The sequence below is a fragment of the Phascolarctos cinereus genome, unplaced genomic scaffold (genome assembly GCF_003287225.1).
Source record: "Phascolarctos cinereus isolate Bilbo 61053 unplaced genomic scaffold, phaCin_HiC Scaffold_5;HRSCAF=322, whole genome shotgun sequence".
In the NCBI taxonomy this organism is placed as follows: domain Eukaryota; kingdom Metazoa; phylum Chordata; class Mammalia; order Diprotodontia; family Phascolarctidae; genus Phascolarctos; species Phascolarctos cinereus.
Window position 1 is genome coordinate 418,852,468 of NW_027555958.1, and position 24,758 is coordinate 418,877,225.

General features: G+C 40.0%; 1 protein-coding gene across 1 annotated transcript in view; it reads left to right on the forward strand.

Moving 5' to 3' along the window:
• F5 (coagulation factor V) overlaps positions 1–24,758 on the forward strand; it is a 77,915-nt gene that overhangs the window by 18,658 nt on the left and 34,499 nt on the right. The window contains exons 4-13 of the mRNA XM_020974668.2: positions 2,829–3,041; positions 5,244–5,387; positions 6,263–6,484; positions 7,845–8,010; positions 9,057–9,231; positions 10,519–10,618; positions 11,632–11,843; positions 16,841–16,991; positions 18,268–18,480; positions 22,316–24,398. Coding sequence (XP_020830327.1) covers positions 2,829–3,041; positions 5,244–5,387; positions 6,263–6,484; positions 7,845–8,010; positions 9,057–9,231; positions 10,519–10,618; positions 11,632–11,843; positions 16,841–16,991; positions 18,268–18,480; positions 22,316–24,398 — 3,679 coding nt within the window. The remainder of the gene's footprint in view (positions 1–2,828; positions 3,042–5,243; positions 5,388–6,262; positions 6,485–7,844; positions 8,011–9,056; positions 9,232–10,518; positions 10,619–11,631; positions 11,844–16,840; positions 16,992–18,267; positions 18,481–22,315; positions 24,399–24,758) is intronic.

Here is a 24,758-nt window from a genome sequence, read left to right on the forward strand (position 1 = left end):
AATTCTTCTTTTCAGATAGCAACAGCTTTGTAACTCATAGGAAGTCATTAAAGCACTTAATATTTTCTGAGCCATGATAATTTAAAAAATATATTCCATAGATCTTACATTGTATAAGTTTCAGAGGGAATGTGATCTAGTAGAAAAGACCCCTGGACTAGTTATCAGAGGTAGAGAATGAATCTTGACTCTAACACTTTCTTTAAAATAATATTTATAATATTGTTAGTCATGTTTTATTGATACATTCAACTAATCATAGGACCATAGATGAAGAGAGGGAAGAGAGTTCAGGGGATATCTAGTTCAACCCTCTAATTTTACAGGTGAGGAAACCGAGTCCAAGGAAGTTAAAGTCATGGAAACCTCAAAGTAGCAAAGATGAGATTTGAACCTAGATCTCTAATTACAAAGTTCACTTCACTTTCCCCTGTACAGCACTGCTTATTACAGTCATTTCCAGATATAGCTCTCCTACCCCAACATGACAGAAAATTGAACCTTCCTTAGTAACAAAGAGAAAACAGCTAAGCAAAAACAACTGATACAGTGACTGAGTCTGGCAATGTATACAACATTCTGTCCCAGTAATCTCCCACCTTGCTATTGAGAGGAAAAACACATATTTTTATTATACTTTTTCTGGACCGTGATTATTTCAATAATTCAGAATTCCTTTTTGTGTTTTCATTTTCATCATTGTAGATATTGTTCTTCTATTTCTAGCTAGAATGCATTCCTTCCTCATTGTTGCCTTTTGAAATTCTTCTCTCCCTTCAATGACAAGCTCAGATGCTAATCCCCTTCATGGATCCATCTCAACTGACATTTTTATAGAACATTCTTTCTGGAGCTGCTCTTATCACATTCTATGCTATGTATTTGTTTGTATACACATTTGATGAAGCATTTTCCCTTTTTGAGATATATATATACACACACACACCTATTTTATTAAATATTTACCAATTACATGTAAAATATTTTTAACATTTAAAAAAAATTTTTGAGTTCCAAATTCTCCCCATCCATACTTGAGAAGGCAAGCAATTTGATATCAATTATATATGTGAGGTCATGCAAAACATACTTCCATTTTATACATGTTGCAAAGGAAAACACAAATAGAAACAAGAAAAATAAAGTTTAAAAGTATGTTTCAATTTGCATTCAGATTTTATCAGTTTTCTTTCTGTAGGTGGATAGCATTTTTCATCACAAGTCCTTCAGAATTGTTTTGGATCATTATTTTGATCAGAGTAGTTGTCTTTCCTAATCATCCTTACAATATTGTGTACAGTGTTCTCCTGGTTCTGCTCACTTCACTTTCCTTCAGTTTCTGTAAGTCTTCTTATAACACAACAGTATTCCATCACAATCATATACCACAACTTGTTCAGCCATCCCCCAGTTGATGGGCATCCCTTCAATTTCCAATTCTTTGCCACCGAAAACAAGGTGCTATAAATATTTTTGTACAAATAGGTCCTTTTCCCTTTTCTTTGATCTCTTTAGGATATATGCCTACTAGTGGTATTGCTGGCTGAAAGCGTATGCACAGTTTTATAGTCCTTTGGACATAGTTTCATATTGTTCTCTAGAATGGCTGAACCAGTAGAGCTCTACCAAGAGCACATAGTGTTCCAATTTTTTAGCAACCCAATTTTTCCATATCCCCTCCAACTTTTGTTATTTTCCTTTTCTATCACATTAGCCAATCTGATGCGTGTGAGGTGGTATCTCAGAGTTGTTTTAATTTGCATTTCTCTAATCAGTAATGATTTAGAGCATTTTTCATGTAACTACTGATAATTTTGATTTCTTCTTCTGAAAACTGCCTTCATATCCTTTGATCATTTATCAACTGGGGAATGGCTCATATATATTATAAATTTTGCTCAGTTCCCTGTATATTTGAGAAAATAGGACTTTATCAGAAAAATTTGCTGTAATTTTTTTTCTCAGTTTTCTATTTTCCTTCTAATTTTGGATGCATTCATTTTGTTCATGCAAAAGTTTTTCAATTTCGTGTAATGAAAATTATCCATTCTACTTCCTGTGATCCTCTCTATCTCTTGTTTGGTCATAAATTCTTCTCTTATCCATAGTGTATAGAGCATTTATTAAGCCCATACTGCATGCAAGATATTGGGCCCAGTGATGACAACTCAAAAACATTAATACAAGACAGCCCTTACCCTCAAGGAATTTGCATTCTAATAGAAGAAGATGTTATATAAAGGGGAGTTGGAAAGGGGAATAGTAAACAGGAGGAGAAAGATACCCTCATGAGATAGAGATCTCAGCCAGGAACTAACCAAAGAGAAAAGCAAGTCCCAGGGTTCAGAGGTATCTCTAGGTGAAGAGATGGAGCAGTCTGGTGGTTAAGCTGAACTGGGAGGGAGGTGAGGCTCATGAGCTTACGATCCCAGTCATGGCCTTACTCATCAGAAGAACAGGCTCCATATTAGATTGTAAGCTTCTTTAGGTCAGGGAATGTGGCCTTTCCAGTTCCTAGCATACTGCCTTACTCAGATAGGCATATATTAAGAGTATGCATATGTTAAGTGTTCACCTAATTGAATTATGTGAAAGTCTTTGCAAATACTGTAAAGGTGATCTCTAAAGGGTTCTTCCAGTTTTCATACTCTATTTTTATCTCAGTTTCATAAATGAGGAAACTGAGGCTCCGAACACAAAAAGGTTAGACTTGCCTATGATCACTAGTAAGGGACAGAGCTAAAACTACACGCCAAGTCTTCTTTCCACTCCTTCCAAGTAATTAAGACCATCTAAGAAAGATGTAATCAACTTATCTGTGTCTCCAGGTGCCTCTTATGCAGACCAAACGTCCCCTCTGGAGAAGATGGATGATGCTGTGCTTCCAGGTCAGGAATATACCTATACATGGCTGATCACTGAAGACAATGGGCCCACAGATGATGACCCTCCTTGCCTCACACACATCTATTACTCCTATGATGACTTAGTACTGGATTTCAACTCTGGCCTTATTGGACCTTTGCTCATCTGTAAGAAAGGTAAGGGAAGGATAAATAAAAGCAGGGGGAACATACAATTGAGTGGCAGCAGCATTCCTATCATCTCAGTACTCCCTTTATGTGGTGACCATAAAGAGTTGAGAACTGCACCATTGCTAGGCATGAGGAGGGAATATCTGAGACTTTGGTTTTTGGGGTCCTCCTCAGAATCTCCTATTCCTCCTCCTTTTACTGCTCCTGAATCCCTAAAAACAAGGACCACTCCAAAAAAGCCACCCAAAGGATAAGAGCGTGTTGAGGTATCTAGCTGATACAGTGGATAGAGTGCTGGACCTAGAATCAGGAAGACCTGAGTTCAAATCCAAACACAGACACTTCTAACTCTGTAACCTTGGGCAAGCTGCTTAACTTCTGTTTGCCTTGGTCTCCTCATCAGTAATATGGGGATGATAATAGAATCTGCCTCTCAAGGTTGTGGTAAGGATCAGATAAAATAATATTTGTAAAGTGCTTAGCACAGTTCCTGGCACATAGTAGGTGCTTAGTAAATGTTCGTTTCCTTTCTATATATTTGATGACACATGGAACCCATTAAAAATATTCTCACACTATAATCTTCCTCTAAAGTTTGTCACTATGTAATAGAATCAGTCTCCCTCTGAAGACTACTTGAAAGAAGTCTCCTCCCTGATCCATTTGAAGGGGTTGTGGTAATTTTCTTTGCAAGCAAAAAAACACATGCATTCTTCCTTCCAGAGAAGCTGAATCTGTTGACGTGCAGATATGCAGTTTCTATCTCTGACTGAGTCATTATCCGAATTTTGCTTTGCAGAAAATACCAGTGACTTAACATTTACATAATCTTTTTATAGGTCAAAATGAGACTTGTTAAAGACCTTAGTTTAAAAAGTCCAAGGTCTCCCACTGCATCCAGGGCCATCTCCAGTCATCCTGATCTGCGGCTTGCCACTAGACCCAGATGACTCTAGAGGAGAAAATGAGGCTGGTGACTTTGCACAGCCTTCCTCACTTAAATCCAATTCACTTTAAAGTCATGGCATCATCTTCCTGATGTCATGGTCCTCTTCGAGAATGAAGGACAAACAACAACAGGCTTCTCACCTCGCGCCCTTGTCAGGAACCTTCTCACAGCATGGAGGTGACGCTGAAGTCTTGACTCCTATGCCAGCAGAGTTCAAAGGCCAGAAGGTCCTCCTGACTTGGGAATCGTTCCCACGTTCCATACCTTCTAAGGTTTTTCAATGAAAGCGATTCATAATACTCCAATAGCATTATAACTTGGCCAAATCCTATGCATTCCTTGGACTTCTCTTACGTTGTAACACACTGGCTCTCAACTCAACATTCATTCATTTAACACGCATTTATTAAGCTCTGTGCTAGGGGTTGGGGATACAAAGACAGGACCAGAAACTGTCCCTGCCTTCAGGAAGCTTACATTCTACTGCGGGCATACAACAATCCTAGATAAGTGACTACAACGTAATTCGAGAGGTGAGAAAACGCTAACAAATAGGAAATCCTAGAAAGGCTTCCAGCAGAATGTGGCTCCTGACTTGAGCCTTTGAAGGAGATGATTCTAAGAGGTGAGCACAAGGAGGGTGTTCGTTCTAGGGGCACAGACATGTATACGTATATGTATACACACTTGTAATACACATATGCATATATACTTGTATATGCACATACACATACGTTACATATATCCACCTAACTGCCTCTGTTTTTGACCTTGGTTCAGATCATACCTCTGGGGTTTACTATCTGTGTGACCTTGGGCAAGTCCCTTAACCTCCTTATCTTCAGTTTCCTTATCTGTATGTTGAGGATGTTGAATTAGATACTAGCCTTCTCAGGTCCCTTCCAGCCCTAGTTCTATGATCCTGTCTATGATAGGTGACATGTGTTGCTGCTTCCTCACACTCACCATGCCCCTTTCCGTTGCCATGTATGGGATGCCAACTTTCATTTCTTCAGAAACTATCGGGTTCCTCATCTTCCAACCCCAAAGCACCAACAGTTAATTGATCAAGAGGATGTTTTTTAAATAAATCGTTCACCATGTGAACGTTTTGGAGAATGCTACTGAAAGGAAGCCTTGCTTTTCTGGCATCTTTCCTATGTAGGAACAGATAAATAGCAGCTGTCTTAGAATAATTAATTAATTTTATTTTTTCGTCTTGCTGAAATTATTAAGAAGCATTTGTTTTCTTCTCATAGGCAGCCTGACTGAGGATGGGACTCAAAAGATGTTTGACCGGCAACATGTGCTGATGTTTGCAGTGTTTGATGAAAGCAAAAGCTGGCAGCGGTCACCTTCTCTGATGTATACTGTCAACGGCTATGTAAATGGAACACTGCCAGGTAACGGGTGAGCTGAGTCTCTTGCTAGGTGTCTTACTTGTACCTGAAGTCTACTTAACCTATGTGGGATTCTTAAACAAATCACTAGGAAAGGTAGCATTTTATATTACGAAGGTATTGTTTTATATCACGAAGGTATTGTTTTATATCATAACCATTATTTGTACATATGTAGTGCATGTTGTTAATAGACAATGAGTAATTTGAGAGCAGAGAAAACTTTTGTCTTTCTTTATGTCCCCAGCACTTAGCACAGTGTCTGACACACAGGAAGTCAGGAAGTGCTTAGTAAATGCTTGTTTACTGACTTTTTTTTTTTGGTGAGGCAATTGGGGTTAAGTGACTTGACCAAGGTCACACAGCTAGTGAGTGTTACGTGTCTGAGGCCAGATTTGAACTCAGGTCCTCCTGAATCCAGGGCCGGTGCTCTATCTGCTGTGCCACCTAGCTGCCTCATTGTTTACTGACTATTGATTGACACACACCAATACATTCACACACAAATTTGTCCACTCTGCTCCTGCCCTCTTCCCCTGCTCCTAGGCATTCAGATGAGCATTATGGGAGTTTGGCCATGCTCCTTGATGGAGTGAGTCAGCAATTGCTTCTGTCATGAGAACAATTAAGGAGTAAATCCCAAAGCAGCAAAGGTCCTTGCAAAGTTTGGACAGGGTTTAACCTCAGCACAGCGGCAGAGGAGCATAAACCTCTGAGACCTCCTTCCCTTAAAGGTTCCATGAATGTAACAGCTTGTCCTGGAGCTGAGCTGAATCCAGACTCCCTCTTGTTCTGACTCTTTAGTAATCTTTGGCTTTGGGAGCATGGGACGTTGAACTCACTGACTATTCTGACCTTGGCTATTCCTTCTCTTTCAGATGTAACAGTCTGTGCCTACGACCAGATTAGTTGGCACCTAATTGCAATGAGTTCTGGCCCCGAGCTATTCTCTATTCATTACAACGGGCAGGTCCTGGAACATAACTCTCATAAAGTCTCAGCCATCCCCCTAGTTGGAGCAGCGTCAACCACTGCAAATATGACTGTGAGCCATGAGGGAAGGTGGAAGATAACCTCTCTCATCCCAAAGCATTTTCAAGGCAAGGAGACCCTTTTCACAACATTGAGTTTCTCTGTCACCTGAAAGGGTATAGTGTGGGACCAGTGACATGTTTAAATTAAAAATACAAAGGGATGCTCTTTCCTTCAGGATCACTGCCCCTGCCATGCCCGTTAATAGAGAAAGACCTTATTTTTGTGGGCAGCATTGCATGGGACCGTGGGATGGACAATTATACCTAGGATCATGGGCTCCTTCATTCCTCAGCGGGCTGTTTGTATTTCCCTGTGTCAATAATAAGGGAACACATTCAGGAAACCTAATCCACCTTTGGAGGCTGCCTAGTCAGCTTTTTCCTGATGTACTTAAGTATAGCAAAGGCCACCTGTATTTCAGAAGTTCCACAAGTGATCTTTGGAATGAAGGAAACGGATCCTATTACAAGCCAATCGTTTCTGGGGGCTCTTCTCTCTTCCCTGCCCCTATCTGCTAGAGCCTGGGAGAGAAGAATCCTACTGCTGGATTCTCAGAGCTCTAACTCACATCTAGTCAGTAGGATTTTGGGAGAAGGAAGCGGTATACTAAAAACCTTGAGAAAACAGAGGAAATCTCTCTCTTGGGAAGGAGCAGAAAAGAGAAAGTGAAAGAGGGTAACTAATACACTTCAGAGGTAAAGATGTATATCCTGGAGTATTTAAGGTGTGGCCACAAGTATGGAGCTTCAGCAAAAATAATCTCAATTGATAACATACCTAACAGTTGGGCACCCAAGCTTTGATTAAAGACTTACAGTAAGGGGGAATAGAGAGATAGCCGCTACACTTTTGGTTAACTCTAAGCCCAAATCTGGTTCTCCACCTCATTCAAGCATTTCTCCCAGTTCTGCCCTCTGGAGACAAGAGGAACTAATTTAATCTCTCTTCCAAGGCAGCATTTCAAGTACTGAAAGACAGCTATTACATCCTTCTTTCCTGAAGTCATCTCTTCACAAGGATAAACATCCCTGGGTCCTTCAACCCCTCATTAAATGACATAAACTTGAACTTAATCCATTCTGGATGCCCTCTAGATGTGTTTATTATCAATGTTCTTCCCCAACCCATACCATGGGATGTTAATGGAACAGAAATTATGTCAAATCCTCCTGTCTAGGACAGACAAATGGTTTTTTACTAAATATTTTCTGCCCATCTCCCTTCCTTTTTTTATTCCTATCTCCTGTTCCCCCACTCCGTATCATTCCAGGATAATGCTCTTAACACTTTCAGGCTATTCTGTTAGGACCCCTGACTCTATACCTGAATACACTTTTTCCATATACTTTTAAATGCTTAGTATTTAGGTGGAGCTAATTGTCTTCTCCCTAATTTCCTCATTACCTGCTGCATATCCTAAATCAGCTGGGATGAAGGCATACCTCAAAATTGAAAAATGCCCAAAAGAGACCAGAACGATAAAGAAATTAACCCGAAATCAGAGGCGTTATATTAAGAAGTGGGAGTATTTCATTGCTGCAGAGGAAGTCATTTGGGACTATGCCCCAGTAAACAAGGAGAATATGGACAAGTAAGTGGGTATTGCTATTACTACTACTACTACTACCACTACTACTATACACTATACCACCACCACTACTACTACATACTATACCATATACCATACTACTACTATACTACTACTAGAATGCTTGTTTCAATTACAAGAATCCATCAGTGTAAAATTACATAGGTATGTGACTCCCAGGATGTAGAGTAGTGGGCTCTCCCAATCTAAACAACTCTTTCCTCACCACTTCCCTAAACTCACTGTGATCTTCATTGCCTTCAGCAGATTATTATGATGGAATCCAGAGTGCACTCTATCACTACAAAGGTCCTATTTTAAAGAAGTTAGAGGAATAAGCAGGGATGGAGTGGAGTGAAAGTCATCTGCGGCTCCTTCTGTCATCCCTGCAGATACAGAAGGTGCTACTCAACAGCCGACCATGATTTGCATGGTAAACAGCTAGTTGGCAGAGTAGATAGAGCATTGGACCTGGAGTCAGAAAGACTTGAGTTCAAATCTGGACTTGGATACTTTCTAACTGTGTAACTCTGGACATTCTGTCACTTGCCTCTGCCTCAGTTTCGTCAACTGCAAAATGGGGGTAATGATAGCACCTACCTCACCAGAGTTGTTGCGAGGCTCAATGAGATAACATTTGTAAAAAGCCCTTAGTAGAGTTTTGGGCACATGGTAGGTGCCATGTATCCTCAGGTCTTCCTGACTCCAGGTCTGAGGCTCCCTATCCACTGTACCACCAGCTGCCTTACGTTTTACTCAGTTCAGTTTAATCCAAAATATACCAACCACTTGTTCCATTAAACATCCTGAAGTAAGTAATGGTGAAATAGTCTGCCACTCACTTCTACCATCCATAGCAACCCCACGAGAAGGCCAGAACCCCCCCCCCCCATGAGAATCCCCATCATACAATATAAGATTATTCCTGTGTTCTCTTTCACTTCTTTTCCCCTGGAACCCCTTCCACCATCACCACTAATAATGAACTAGGGTTTTAATGGAAGGAAGAACTAGTCTTCATTTTATTTATAATTCTCTTTTTCTTTCAGGAAATATAAATTTTGGTATAATAATTTGGCAAACCAAATTGGGACATGTTATAAGAAGGTGGTCTACAAACAATACCAGGATGTATCTTTCACCAAACGCATGGAAAGTACCGATCCCCAAGAAACTGGCATCTTGGGGCCTATCATTAGAGCCCAAGTCAGAGATACCCTCAAAGTAAGTAAGCGACCACGGTGGGACACAGACAGGGAATAGTTATATAGAGTAGGGAAGGCCCCAGAGTCTCTGGGACTATTTTGTTATTGTTTGATTGGGTTGTTTTTTTAAATTGGATGTCAAATTGACTTCAAACACATTATCTGTTTTGTAAACAGTGAAAAGCAAAGGCACCTGTTATTTCCTTCTTTCTCTTCTCTACTCTCCTAAAAATACAAACACAACTATTATGAGAATCTGCTACCTCTTTGTCCACGTCTTAACATATGAAAGGGTTTGTAGATATATAGGAGAGAATATATTTCCCAAACAGCCCTGGCGATAGAAGACCCAGGAGACTATAGAGCAGAGGTCCTTAACTGTTTTGTGCCATTGACCCTTTAGGCAGCTTGGTGAAGTCTACGGAACCCTTCTCTGAATAGTGTTTTTAGATGTATAAAATTAAATCCATAGGATGACAAAGGAAACTAGTCATATTGAAATAGCTATCAAAAAATTTAAAAAAAAGTTTAAGGTTAAGAACCTCTATTCTATAGGCAAGAGAGGAAGAGCCAGGGACTAAAGGAGAAGGTGCTGAATAGGAAAGAAGAGGGTGAGGGAAGTGGGGACTACAGATGGGAGATGGGCCTAAGGTCCTATCTACTCCCTTAGCCTCTGGTCTCAGACTTTCTTCTCCTTTTCTCTACTGCTGAGTGGGAGTGCAATGGTGGAGGGTGGAAGGGATAGGAGGTCTTAGGGCTTAGAGGGAAGTAAGAAGACTGGATGAACCAGAGGCATGCTGGAATCAGTTCATACAGGCTCATGGGAGCCAGCTGTCAAATTTTCAGGGTGACCATTTAAACCTTGTAAACTAGCAAATGTTAGAAATCAGGGGACTTGATTTGTTTTTTTTTTTATTGTCTAGACTTAAGAAAGTGATGGGAAAATATCTTAATAATGCAGATTAGATTTAAAGTGTATCATGTGTACGTTTTTCCCCTAAGAGAGTCAGTTGTCAAAAACACCAGCATCCCCCAAGATGAATCCACCATTAGTGAACAGAAATCAGAGCAGTTTAGGAGAGTTTTCCTTTTTGTTCATAAGGAAAAGTTATAGACGCTCAAACATCCCTGCTAGGGACAACTATGGGAACAGTGAGAAACTAACACTTAGCCAATAGGTATTACCTCCTCCCCAACAATCCAAAGGTGACTGCAAAATTTAGTAAACCATTTTGATTGAATGGTATATAGTGGATTTAATTACTGAAATCATGATTTTTGTGTTTTTTTTTTCCCTCCCTGGTAGATTGTATTCAAAAATATGGCCAGCCGTCCCTACAGCATTTATCCTCATGGAATAACACTTTCTACAGATGAAGAAACAGCTAAGAATTTTTCAACTTCAGGTTTGTATTTCTATTCACATGTGTTAGGCAAAGCCCTTTGCTCTCTTTCAATACGTCAACAAGGTAGATTTTTCTACTGATTTTCAGTCGTGTACAAATAGTACAGAAAGTCTACTCACATAGTAGTGGAGATTGGAGCCCCACTCCAGTGTGGTATACTGAGGAAAGTGTTGGATTTATCATTAAAAGATCTGGGATTCCAATATCAGCTCAATCACTTACTATCTGTATGACCTTGGGCAAGTCAGCCTCTCCAGGCTTCAGTTTCCTCATCTTCACAATGCGGAAATTAGAACTAGATGACACCTAGGGTCCCTTCCAGTCCTAAATCCATTGGTCCTAAGATTTCCCAACACCTAGAGGGGTCAGATAAATCATCATACAGGAACATGTCCCTTTCTTGCTGCCATAGCAACCCCTAGTGGACAAGCACATAAAACAACTGCATGTCCATGCTACTCAAAAGGGACTCAAAATCCTTTTGTCCCAGACAACTTCAGAATGATTCATCCCGGTGCTTTCCCAGGGCTCAGATAACAATAGAATGTTAAGTATGGTGGAGTCGGCTGGAAAGAACAATGGAGGCAATGAGTTTGAGCCCCAGCTTGTCCATTTATTAGCTATGTATCATGAACAAGTTATTTAATCTCTATGACATCAAAATATCTTCTACAAAATATTTTGGTAGTCCTGAAGTTGCATCAGTGAAGGTGAGCCTTCCATGTTGCATAATGGGTCTCCTGGGCCTGAAAATTCCTATCTCTTATTTTTGATTGGCTGACAACTAGGGAAACTGATGCCTCAGGGATACTGCATCCTGAGTACCATGTTCTGCACTAAACATCTAACGTAGACTTTGTCTTCCTATTTGGAAAAGAGGTGACGTTGGTCAAGGTCTCATGGTATTGGAACACTTTCCCTTCCTTTCTTCTTGTAGTTTGACTCTGACTAGAATTCTGGCTCTGAGATTGGGTTTCCAAATGAAAATTCATTATAAATAAACTTCTCTTTAGGCAACAGCACCCTAGTCAAAGCTGTCCAACCAGGAGAAACTTACACTTATAAGTGGAACATCCTGGAGTCTGATGAACCCGCAGGAAATGATGCCCAATGCTTAACAAGACCATATTATAGTATTGTGGACATCCCAAGGGACATTGCCTCAGGCCTGATTGGGCTACTCTTGATTTGTAAGAGCAGAACCTTGGACAACCGAGGTGTACAGGTATTGAATCCCATCATTAATTACCCTTACATGCAAGGTTTGCAGCCTGTACTAAAAGTTTGGTCTCGGGCGTTCCTTCTTGCTATATAAACTTTTTGTTTGGCTATTCTTGTCTGACATCTGTCTCCAAATCCAGGTTCTGGGCTATGCCATTGGTTTTGTTCTGGATAGTGGGATAAGGGAGCTGGAACGGTGGTCGTATCAACAGACAGAAATATTTTGTAGACAAGCTGAACATATCCTCTTATCTGGGTTATTCAAAATAGGCATTTCTACTGGAACTGAATTTCACTGAAGCACTTGCTCTGTTTCTCATCGTGATGTTTTTTTCCTGAATGTACCTTATTTTGCTAATTAACTCTCAGGTTTTGGCAAACTCAAACTGCTCCGAAATGAATGGGATAGCATTAAGTGCTTATTATGTGCCAACAACTATGCTAAATACTGAAGAAATAAATGGAAAATAGAGACAGACCCTGCTGTCAGGGACCTCATAGCCTAATTAGGGCAGACAACATATATAAGAAGGCTCAGCTACAGGGCAGATGACAAAGACCTAGGCTTTGGCAAAGCTTGAAGAAATTACAGATCCTTTATATCACAGTCATCTAGAATTCTCAAGACTATTTAGGACATAATCTAAATACCTCATCTCAGGAGATGCAAAATAAAGCAGTGGTTCTTAAACTTTCTGGTATCACTTTGTGCTCAATAATTATTGAGAACCCCAAATAGCTTTTGTTTGGGGGGGTGGTGATCTCTATTGATTATTTACTGTATTAGAAATTAAAACTTCTTAGTATTATTATGAAAAGAGTTGTGACCTCAGAGACCTCCTAAAAGGGTCTCGGGCATTACCAGCATTTCCCAGACAGCAGTTTGAGAACTGCTGAATTAAAGGAAAGTGTAATGTAGTAAGAAATGGAATCTATACTTAGAAAGATCTCATTTTTTCAAGATAAGGAAACAACGAGGTATGAAGAGGATTGTAACTACTCCATATTTTCAATATTTTACTTAAGTAGTGCAGCTAACATTTGTTAACATTTGTGCCTATTATGCATAAGGTACCATGCTAGATTCTGAAGATGTAAAAACATACCTGACACAGGCCCTGCTCTCAATGATCTCACAATATAACAGGTTGGGAGAGGAAAGGATGAATGCACAAATAACTATGACACAAAAGTTACTGAGTGAAATGAAATGGTCCTGGCCAAGCACTATGAGTCATTTAAAAGATGAGCATTACTTGTACCTGGCAGGGCTTTGTGGAGCGGATGGTATCTGAATAGGACTTTGAAGGAAGAAAGAGACTTAAAAAGATGCAAATAGAGACTATAGGATAGTGCAGAGGATAAAGCTCTGCAAAATTCAAATCCAACCTCTGACATTTAAGGGCAAGTCAATTAATCTGTCTGTCTCAACTATAAAATGGGAATAATAATAGTACTTACCTCATAGGCTTGTTTTGAGGCTCAAATGATATAATATTAATAAAGTGCTTAGCATAATGCCTGGCATACAGTAGGCACTTAATAAATGCTTATTCATTTTTCACTCTAGAGTACATTCTAGGTACAGAAGAAGAGGTAAAAAGCATAGAAACTGGAAAGAAGAACAAGGCACATAGAATATATAAAAGAGAGTAGCACAAGGTAGGCTGGATGTATTTATTAGAACCAGACTCTGGATTGCCTTGAATGCCAAAAAACACATATTTCATTTAGTAAGCAAAGGGGAACTATTTAAGACATAGAGTGAAATAGACACGGCATCATTCTAGAAAGATTACTCAAGCAAAGGTGTGCAGAATGGACAGATGGGAGCTAGGAAGTCCTGAGAAGAGGCTATTACAATAGTCTAGAAGTGAAAAGGGATGAGGGCCTACAGTGGGAGAGGCTGGATTTAAGATGATACTGAGGGGGGTAGAATATGGTAGCCGATTGTGTGGTAAGGCTCAGGTAAGAGTCACAGATTATTACAAGATAATGAGCCCAGGGAAACTGGGAGCGTGAGAGTCCCATCTATACACATTAATCCAGGTGAACAGGTTTGGGAGAAAGAGGATTACTCTTAGTGTTAATGGTGTTGAATTTAAGTTGCTGTTGCAATATATAGGCAGAAATGTCTAGAAGTCAGTTGGAAATATATGATTAAAGCCAGGATGTGCTGGCTAACATTTAACAATGAGATCTCTAAAAAGCAGGGTGGGTTTTCAAGTTTAATCCACTTTGACATTTTCTCCATTACTTTCTTGAGTCACTTGTGTGCAGCCTTTTGACTGAGTCCAAATTTTACAGAACAAATCTTTTTTACTAAAGGGATTTGTTCTGTGAAGTTTGGATTCAGTCAAAGGGCCACACTTGAAGATCTAGAGGGCCACATGTGGCCTCAAGGCTGCAGGTTCCCCACCCCTGATCTAGTCCAACCCCAATCTTCTTTACGACATACCCAAAAGTTGGTCATCCATCCTTTGCTTGAAGGCTTCCAGTGTGGAAGAAACCTACTCCCACCCAAGGAAGCACATTCCACCTTTGGCTAGGTAAAATTGCTGATATTTTCTCCCTTGTTACCAGTGCAATACGGTACTTCCTACTCTTGGGATCATTGCCGTATTAGCCATTTGGGTTCTTACCTTTCTCATCCAAAGATTCTTCTCCTTGGCGGAGAAAAGACAAAGGAAATAATTGTTGAGTAGTGCTGCCTTCTCTCAGCCACTGCTTCTCCTTTTCACACTCACACTGAGGTGGGTGAATATCCTAAGCTGTATGTAATTACCCATTTTGGAGCCCGGGACTAGCACCACAACACGCACCTGTGAGCAAGCAGCACAAAACCCAGCCCCAAACCAGCTGTTTTTGTAAGTGTTTATTGATGTCTTTTGTTGTTTACATCAGCACAGTTTTCTTCAGTGTCTCTCCTACTCCCAGAGAGCCAGCCCATATACCAAAGAGCACTGTTTAAACAAAAAGAAACGGGGGAAATCAGCGCAAGAGACCAATCAATGCGCTGAAAAAGACCCAAAACAGATGTATGCAATGTGCAACACCTAGGGTCCTCGCACAGGTGAGAGGTAGAGGGTCCTCTCCTATTTCTTCAAGACAACTTCCTATGACTAGTTCAATTGAGTGGGGTGCGGCAGCAGGAGAAAATGAATGAAGACTTTGAGAGAACCAGAGGATTGGAGAAGATAGGTTCAATTTTTGAAGTGGAGTAGTAGGTAAGATCAATCTGCTTTGATAAGGGAGGGGGTGTTATGGTGGGATTGCAGAGGAGAAGGTTTAAAACAGCAGCTGTGGAGATTGAGAACCAGTAAGAGATAAATGAATGGATGTCTGTGTAACCAAGCCAGATAGATGCGTGTGCCTGTGCTAGACGCTGGGAATAAAGATACAAAAATGAAACACTTCTTTCCTTCAGGGAGCTTACATTCTATCAGGGAAAATAGTATGTGCATGCATAAAAATATGCACAAAATTTTAAAAAGATTATGGGGTGGCCCTAGCAGCTGAGGGGATTGGTAAAGGTCTCATGTAGAAGGTATTTCTTGAACTGACCTTTGAAGGAAGATAAAAGGAATTCTAAGAGACAGGAGTGAGGAAGGAGTCTATTCCGGGCTTGGGAGGGACAGCCTATGCAAAAGCACAGAGTTGGAATGCCATGTGTGGGAGATCATTGGTGGGCTGGTTTGGATGAATTGTGGCATGAGTGAGGAAAGAGTATGGTATAAATAAGTCTGGAGAGGTAGGCTGGAGCCAGATTGTGATGGGTTCTGAATGCCAAACAGAGGCATTATATTTTATCCTGGAGGCAAATAGGGAGCTATTGCAGCTTTAAAATGATATGATCAGACATGCACTTTAGGAATATTACTTTGACAGCTGTGTGGAAGATTAACTGGGGAAGACAGAGGAACTGAGGTGGGGAGACCAATTAGAAAGCTGTAGAAATAGTCATAATCAAAGATGAAAACAACTATATGAGTAAGGAGAAAAGCACACAGGCAAAAAGGTCCTGGATAGGAAGAACTGACAAGATTTGGCCCCTAATTGAATATGGAGAGTGAGGGAGGGTGAGGAGTCAATGGTGACTCCATTGGATATGGAGGGTGGGAGAGTGTAAGGAGTTTATGATGACTCCAAAGTTTTGAACCAAGATGAACAGAAGGATGGTGGTGCTTTCAACAGAGATAGGAAGAAGGGTTGGTTTGGGGAAAATATAATGAGTTCCATTTTGGATATGTTGTGCTTGAGAAACTTGTGGTACATCCAAGTGGAAATGTGATATGAAAGGCAGGGAATTAGAGATTGTCTAAGTTAATACCAAACTTTTTAGATGAAGAAATTGAGACTAATGAGGTTAAATGATTTGTCTAAGGTCACACAGTCAGTAATAGAGTTGGGATCCAAACTCCAGCCTTCTCGAGTTCATTGCTCTTTCCACTATGCCACCCTTTGGTTTCCTCTACAATTGGCCCAGTTAGCATGATTTTGTATTTTGTTCTCCAGCAGTGTTCGACAGCTCCGAATTTGGAGCAGAACTGAATCCTCTTGGGGGCACACATAGTCAGCCTTCAATTCTCCACCCAAATAGAATAGTCCAGTGACATAGGTATTTCAAAGTTTCAAGAAATGGCAGTGGTGAAATGAGGCTTGTCTTAATAATTGTTCAGTCATTTCAGTTGTGTCTGACTCTCCGTGACCCCACTCGAGGTTTTCTTGTCAAAAACACTTGAATGATTTGCCGTTTCCTTCTCCAGCTCATTTTACAAATGAGGAAACTGAGGCAAACAGGTTGAAGTGACTTGCCCAGGGTCACACAGATAGTAAGTGTCTGAGGCTGGCTTTGAAGTTAGGTTTTCCTGACCCAGTCCTGTGCTGTATCCACTGCACCATCTAGTGGCCAGTTTTGGTAAAATGTGGTTCCATTCCTATCTTGAAAATGAAGGGCTGTATAGTAAATGTTTTGTGAATAACGCAATTTTTTTCCTATAGAGGACAGCAGATTCTGAGCAACAGGCCGTGTTTGCTGTATTTGATGAGAACAAAAGCTGGTACTTTGAAGACAACATTAAAAGATTTTATGAAAACCCCTCTTCTGTGAAACGAGATGATCCAAAGTTCTATGCGTCCAACATCAAGAGCAGTAAGTAGAAACTCTTCCTTTCACCTCCACTCCATTCTATCTGTCACTCGGATAGATATGTATGTAGTCTTGTCTATAGACATGCATGAGATGAACTTTTAGATTTACTTCCTGTCCTAGGATTCTATGATCAAAAACCAAGGGTGTCATTATAGCAATCTGATGTGACAAGAGGTAAAGTATTCATCGTCCTTAGAGGATTGATTGACTAGGGTCTAGGGTTGATTTTTTTTCCCTATCATTTATTCACGCATTTTCAGATAACCAAAGAGACCAATCTGGAATTCTCAGGGATTTTCCATATGGGATGGAAGGTTGGAGTTAGGGGTCAAACACTGACTTCTTGTTTACTTTTATCATTGAATTTTTATTTTGCTCCTATAAATGTCATGACCAAAGTCCTTTCAGGAGCTGTTGTCTCCCAAAGAGAAGTTCCATTAACACATTTATTAATCAGATTCATTCTTGTAAGTGAAGATAATTATTGTTTAGCATAGATACAATCTGTACCTTTATTACTACTCTTAATAGGTAAAGATTGCAATGATCTATGAAAATTCAAACATATTTATTGATAAGTACAAATAATATTAAGGAAGGCAAGGACCTTGCTCTTTCTTTAATGATTACAGTTGACAATTAAAGGATAGGACTTTAATTAAGGAATGTGTTCATTGCTCTTCTCTGTTTTGTACATTCATGCATTGTATATTTTGTACATTTTTTACATTATTATGTTGAGTGACATTATCATTGAATCTCTCATATCTGTTGTATTATTATGCTTTTTTCCCTCTGGACTGGAATTAGTATTTTTCACACTGTCCTTCAGAATATATCTGAAAGACTTTAAAGGCAGACTACCCATCAAAAGGTCTTGAATAGAATAGGTGCTCAGAAAACAAAGGAGTTGGACAAAGTGATTTCTATATTGCTCTAGATCCTAAAATGATATATTTTTATGATTCTAAATTTTTTGTTGAATGAATAATGTTTTCTTCAGCTCAGTTCAATGATGAGAAGACAATTTATTTGGAAAGTTTGAAACTGGGGATCCTAATCACATATCCTCCCTCTCTTCCCTCTCCCTTCCTGTACCTCCCACACCCTCCAGTGAGGCTAATGCTTAATAATCAATACTTCTATGTTAGTGGCTGACTTGAGGAAGCATATCCACTCTAGAGTGTAATTTTGCCTGTGTAATTAGATCAAAGTTCCTTCAGTGGTGCAGGGTTGGTGGGGAGGCTAGTGTTTTAACTGACTCAGTTTCTTTTAGCAATAAACGGCTTTTTGCCTGAGAGTCTACCGACCCTGGGATTTTGTTACGAGGACACTGTCCAGTGGCACTTTTGCAGTGTGGGCATCCAGGATGAGATCCTGACTCTTCACTTGACTGGACACTCATTCTTATACGGAAAAAGGCATGAGGATGTCCTGACTCTCTTCCCTATGAGCGGAGAATCTGTAACTGTCACAATGGATAATGTCGGTGAGTGGCTTGAGTATTAGGAGAGAGCTCTAGTAGTTAGTGTCTATTTCATCTACTTTCTGCAGAGACTTACTTTGTTACTAGCATGATGCTGTTTAGGTTTTCAGTCCTCATAAATGCTTCCACTAGACGCTATCGCCTATAATTAATATTTTAGAGAATTGCTGTTTCCTTAAGGACCTCATCAGAATCCACAAGATCCTGGCACAGACCCACCTTCAGGGTGTTGGAGTGGTTCAGATAGGCAGTGTTCTTCGAGATGAAGTGTTCACTGACATTGGCCATGTCTTTTCATCTCTCTCTAGGGATAGAAGTAACCTACTTGGACAAAGGGTGGCATAAGCTAGAAGCATATCCACAGAACCTCAGGGACTCAGCCACCACAACTCCACTGATGCCATTTCCAAAGGGAGGGCAACCAGAGGAGCACATAAATAATACATACAAAGAGTGGTCATGACAATCAGAGCTCAATTGTACTTCATTTTTTAAGGTTTTACAAAAGACTTTACAAAAATAATAGCTAGCATTTATATTGAACTTTGAAGTTTGTGAAGTGCCTCACCTATGTTATCTCATTTTATCTCACAGTGACTGTGCAAGTCACTTAATATCTGTCTGCCAAAATTTCCTCATCTGCAAAATGGGAATGATGAGAATACCTATCTCCCAGCATCACCATGAGAATAAAATGGTCCAGTTTTGTGCCCACTACACCACACTTCCTCAAGGTCCCCCCATCCTGTCCAGTCATTGTCATGATCTGTACTAGTCATATCCACAAACCTCACCTGGTCCTCCCCCATTCCAGCTTTATACCCAAACTTGGAGCCATCTTCAGAAATCGTACCCTGGGCTTTCTGAATGTATCAGTGGTAGTAATGCTGTTTACCTCCCTCTGACAACGGTGTCAAATTCAAACAGCAATGGGACCACTAAGCCCTACATAAGCATCACCAGGGGGATTGGGAGGGCATATTTAGAAAGCCACAAATGAATTATACCTATGTTGTGTTGTATTTTTATTTATTTCGTTAGACATTTCCATATTATATTTTAATCTGGTGTCTGTAACACTCAGGAATTTTGCTAGCAGCCTGCTAGCTGGATACTTCTGCCCTGAGATATCATGGCTATAGGAACACTGGGCCAAAGTGCTAAGGCAATCAAACAATAATAATTTTAAATAATAATAATTATTAGATAATTAGATAAAATTAGACAATAACCAGATCATTAAAATAAGTAGCGTTTATATGGTGTTTTAAGGTTTGCAAAGCACTTTATATATAATGTCTCATTTTATCCTCACAACATTTGGAGGCAGGTGCTTTCATTATCTGCATTTTGTAATGGAAGAAACTGAGGCAGACAGAAGTTAAGTAACTTGTGCAGGATCACACAGGTAAGAAGTGTCTGAGGCCAGATCTGAACTCAGATTTTCCTATCTCCAGGTCTATTGTTTTATCCACTGTGCCACCTAGCTGCTTGGCCACAACCGTTTTGTTTTTTTTTTTTACAATCCAGGGAATGTGGGACTAATTTCGTGGAGAGATCTTTGCACATCATCTGTTCCCCTTGTGCTTTCTTTCACTTTTGTGACTTGCCACATTTCTCTTTCACCAATATTGATGGGCCCAGCACTTTAGTTCTTCTGCTTCATTTTCCTCCCCCAGGGCTAAGTTTTTAGAGGGGAAAAAACCTTTATGTTCAAAAAAATTCCCTTTTTTCAACATGGACCCATACTTTTCTATTGTTAAGGTCACATACAGCCACATCATCATAAAGGTAGAAATGCTCTGCTCTCATGAGGTAAGCCTTGGATAGTTGTAAGGCTTACATAGTGGCTAAAATTACAGAGAATATTAAATCCTATTCTGATAATTCACTGTGTTGTGCAGGTGACCCTGGTTTCTGGAAAGTTCTAACAGTGGGCCATAAGCTCTGGCAGGTCCTATCAAACTGGAAAGACTTTGTGGATAGGCCCACAATGGACTGTCTGTTGTCTTAGAACCATCCTAGCTAAAAAGCACTATCACCAGGACAAGTAGGTCATGGTGGCTGTCTACTGTGGTAGAGAAGGCTTCCAATTTACACTGGTAGAAGGTGTACCCACACTGGGGAAATCAAGGTCCTTTATTGCATTGGATTGGATTGGCTTCATTGGCTATCATATTACCTCAGAGTAATCCAAAAAACCCTTGGGTTCACTAGAATTTTTGACTACTTATTTGATTTCTACGCTTACCAATAACATTCTATTCCTATTTTTATACTTTCATACTATGCCCCAAGTTTTTAGCCTAAGAAACAAGAGAAGCATTGTGCCATAGTAGATAGCCTCGAAGGCAGGAGGATCTAGGTTCAAATCCTGTGTCTGACAGATATTGGCCAAGTGACTCAGTGGCCCAACCAGCTATGAAAGACTCCCGTCTTACTGAGTACAAAGCCGGCGCCAACCTGCATTGGTGGAGGGAGTTGCCTCATTGGGCATTCCCACTGAAATCTTAGTTCATTTAATTAAGTTCATTTGAGAAGTGATTGTGGAACTGAGTCCAGAAGGTGACTAATCCCCTCCTTTCTCCTCCTCTCCTGAAAAAAAGAAAACAAGCACAACCTAAGACGTCATTAAATAGATTTAGGCCATTTCTTCACAATTGTTAACGTAATATGAAAATGGAAAATACTTAGTCAAATATCCAAATGTTTCCAAAGAGCATGTATGCAAAACATTTAGAGTTTTAACTAAATGTTTCTATCTTATTTGGATGCTCAGTCTTGTATAATGGACATGGCAACAACGAAACAACACACCTTAACTTGTGGTGTACATGCAGCCATCCTTAAGGGAAGGCATTTGTTTCTAAACTCCTTCATCCATAAATGAGAGAACAAATCAGTGAAATAGGCATGTGCAATCAAAATAAAACAAAACCCTAGAAGAGCAGTATATCCAATAGCACTAAAATGCAATGTGGTATTGAGGAAAGAACACTGACTCAGAAGTTAGAAAACCTATTTGATTGATTTCAGGGAAATTCATTTAGTCCATGCTACACAAACCTTCTTAACTCAAATAGATATGTAGTTATGCTTAGTTACAGCTAGAAAAGTCCTTGAAATAGGGCTAACAGCATTTCAAAGTAGGCACAAACTATTTCTGTATAAAGAAACCCAAAACTATACATATGTATAGTTTTACATATACATTATACATTATATGTATTATATATTATTATATATAATATATATTTATACATATACACACATATATACATACACAATGATTGTTTTATAGATATTTATATGTATTCTCATATATAATATATCATAATAAATATTATATAATATATGATAATATATAATATAATAATATAATACTATTTATTTATATGTATATTGTGTATACATATAAAACAATCATGCTTTGGGTTTATGAAGTATATACAGAAAGGATATTGCTGTTGTTGTTTGTCCTTCGTTCTCAAAGAGGACCAATGATATCACCAGGGTAATGTCTTGACTTATGAATGAATCACATTTAAGTGAGGCAGAACTGTATGCAAAGTATTCACATATGTAGTATGTTTTATATATTATATAGTTAGTGTTTTACATATATATTTATATCTGATTCATCTATTTTTATTGTTTTTTTGTGGTGTGGGAACAGAGATAACATGTGTTTATGTTACTAAGGACCTCTTTGACTCTTGACTCATCCTTTCTTATGTAAATTCAAAATGGATTAGAAATTACCTTCAAGAATAGTTTTGTTGGGTTTTTTAAACCAGATTTTTGCTCGTCTGTTTGTTTTTCTCTTCTGTTTTTGTAGGAACTTGGATGCTGACTTCTATAAGTTCCAACCACAGAAATCAAAACCTCAGGCTGCGATTCAGGGATGTTAAATGTATAAGGGATTATGAGGATGACTCCTACGAAATTGTATTTGATGACAATGTGGGAAAGGTTGTCACAGAGAAGAATAAAGCCACCACCAGGAACATGCCCGATTCAACGGAAGGTGAAGGGGAAGATGATAGTGATTACCAGGCTGAACTGGCTTTGCAGTTTGGTATTAGATCATTTAGAAATTCATCGGGACCGCAGGAGGGAGATGAGCTTCTCAATCTGACTGCTTTATTTATGGAAGAAATCTCTGAAATGATTCCCTTAAATGTGAATGCATCATTGGGTACCTCTCAGCCTTCCTCAAAAGACCCTGGTAGCATTCCAAAACTTCAAGCCACCCTTCCTTACTCAGTAATCACAACAACTGGGCCTCCCTTGGAGAACATCACCACTACAGGAACACATTCCATTGCATTACACTCTGTAGCCTCCATTCTGAAGAATCCCAGGCCCCATTCTGAAGAACTTGTCAAGAAGGATATACATTCAACTGCCATGGGGACAACCTTGTCTTCTCTTGCCACAGAAGAACTCCATAGCCAAGAAGATGCCAAGAAGGAAGCCAGCCAGGCCAATGAGGAGCCTTCCAAATTTACCACTACTTCAGCTAACCAAACTGAGGCAGAAAGAAATATATCAGTCCAGTCCAGTCATATACAGGTAGAACTACCAACAGGTAATGTGAGGGTAAATTTAATTCTAGAACAGCCTGATCTTCAGAGCAGTGACGTTCCCAACTCCAGAGCAGGAACACAAGAAGGTATTCTAGATGATCTGGTAGTTGTTAACCAGAAGGACCCACCAAAGGTTTTGAATGGGAAATGGAATTTGGTTTCTGAGAAAGTGAGCTATGAAATCATCGAAGATACAAATGAAGATAAGGTTGAAGATAAGCTGTTGAATAGCCCCCAGGATGCTGCAACACCTTGGAGAGAAGGAATTCATTCTGCTAACTGGCACAATCCCTTAAAAATAGGAAAGAACAGAACAAATGGTAGGTTCAGGAAATCTTCAGGTTTGATTAAGACCCGAAAAAGGAAAAGAGTCACCAAGTTTGCACACAATGTGCTGATGTCCCCCAGAGGTTTCAAGCCTCTCAAAGAAAGGTACAATGCCACATTGCCCAATCATTCACTCTTACCCAATGAATCCAGTGACATGCCATCCCCTAAGGACCTAGAACAAGTATCCCCCACTTTAGACCTTGATCAGAATTTCCCCACTGTGGACCTGGATGAGACATTTCCCCCACCAGAGTTTAGTAAGATATCCTCTGATCTGAAGTTCAGTGAAATATTCTCTACTCTAGACCCTGTTTCTACAACTCATCCTCAAGATTTCTATCAGTCATTTCCCCCTCCAGATCTTCATCAAACACCCTTGCCTCTAGATCCTTATGAGATATTCTCCCCTCTAGATCTTAATCAGATTCCTTTTCCTTCCTCCCTCTATGAGACAACTCCCCTTTCAGACGCCTATGAAGCATCCTTCTCTCCAGATCTCTATGAGACAACTCCTCCTTCAGATCTCTATGAAGCATCTTTCTCTCCAGATGTCTATGAGACAACCCCATCTTCAGACCCCTATGAAGCATCCTTCTCTCCAGATCTCCATGAGACAACTCCTCCTTCAGATCTCTATGAAGCATCTTTCTCTCCAGATGTCTATGAGACAACCCCATCTTCAGACCCCTATGAAGCATCCTTCTCTCCAGATCTCTATGAGACAACTCCTCCTTCAGATCACTATGAAGAATCCTTCCCTCCATATGTCTATGAAACAACTCCCTCTTCAGACCCCTATGAAGCATCCTTCTCTCCAGATCTCTATGAGACAACTCCTCCTTCAGATCTCTATGAAGCATCTTTCTCTCCAGGTGTCTATGAGACAACCCCATCTTCAGACCCCTATGAAGCATCCTTCTCTCCAGATCTCTATGAGACAACTCCTCCTTCAGATCTCTATGAAGCATCTTTCTCTCCAGATGTCTATGAGACAACCCCACTTCAGACCCTATGAAGCATCCTTCTCTCCAGATCTCCATGAGACAACTCCTCCTTCAGATCTCTATGAAGCATCTTTCTCTCCAGATGTCTATGAGACAACTCCCATCTTCAGACCCCTATGAAGCATCTTCTCTCCAGATCTCTATGAGACAACTCCTTCAGATCCTATGAAGATCCTTCCCTCCATATGTCTATGAAACAACTCCCTCTTCAGACCCCTATGAAGCATCCTTCTCTCCAGATCTCTATGAGACAACTCCTCCTTCAGATCTCTATGAAGCATCTTTCTCTCCAGGTGTCTATGAGACAACCCCATCTTCAGACCCTATGAAGCATCCTTCTCTCCAGATCTCTATGAGA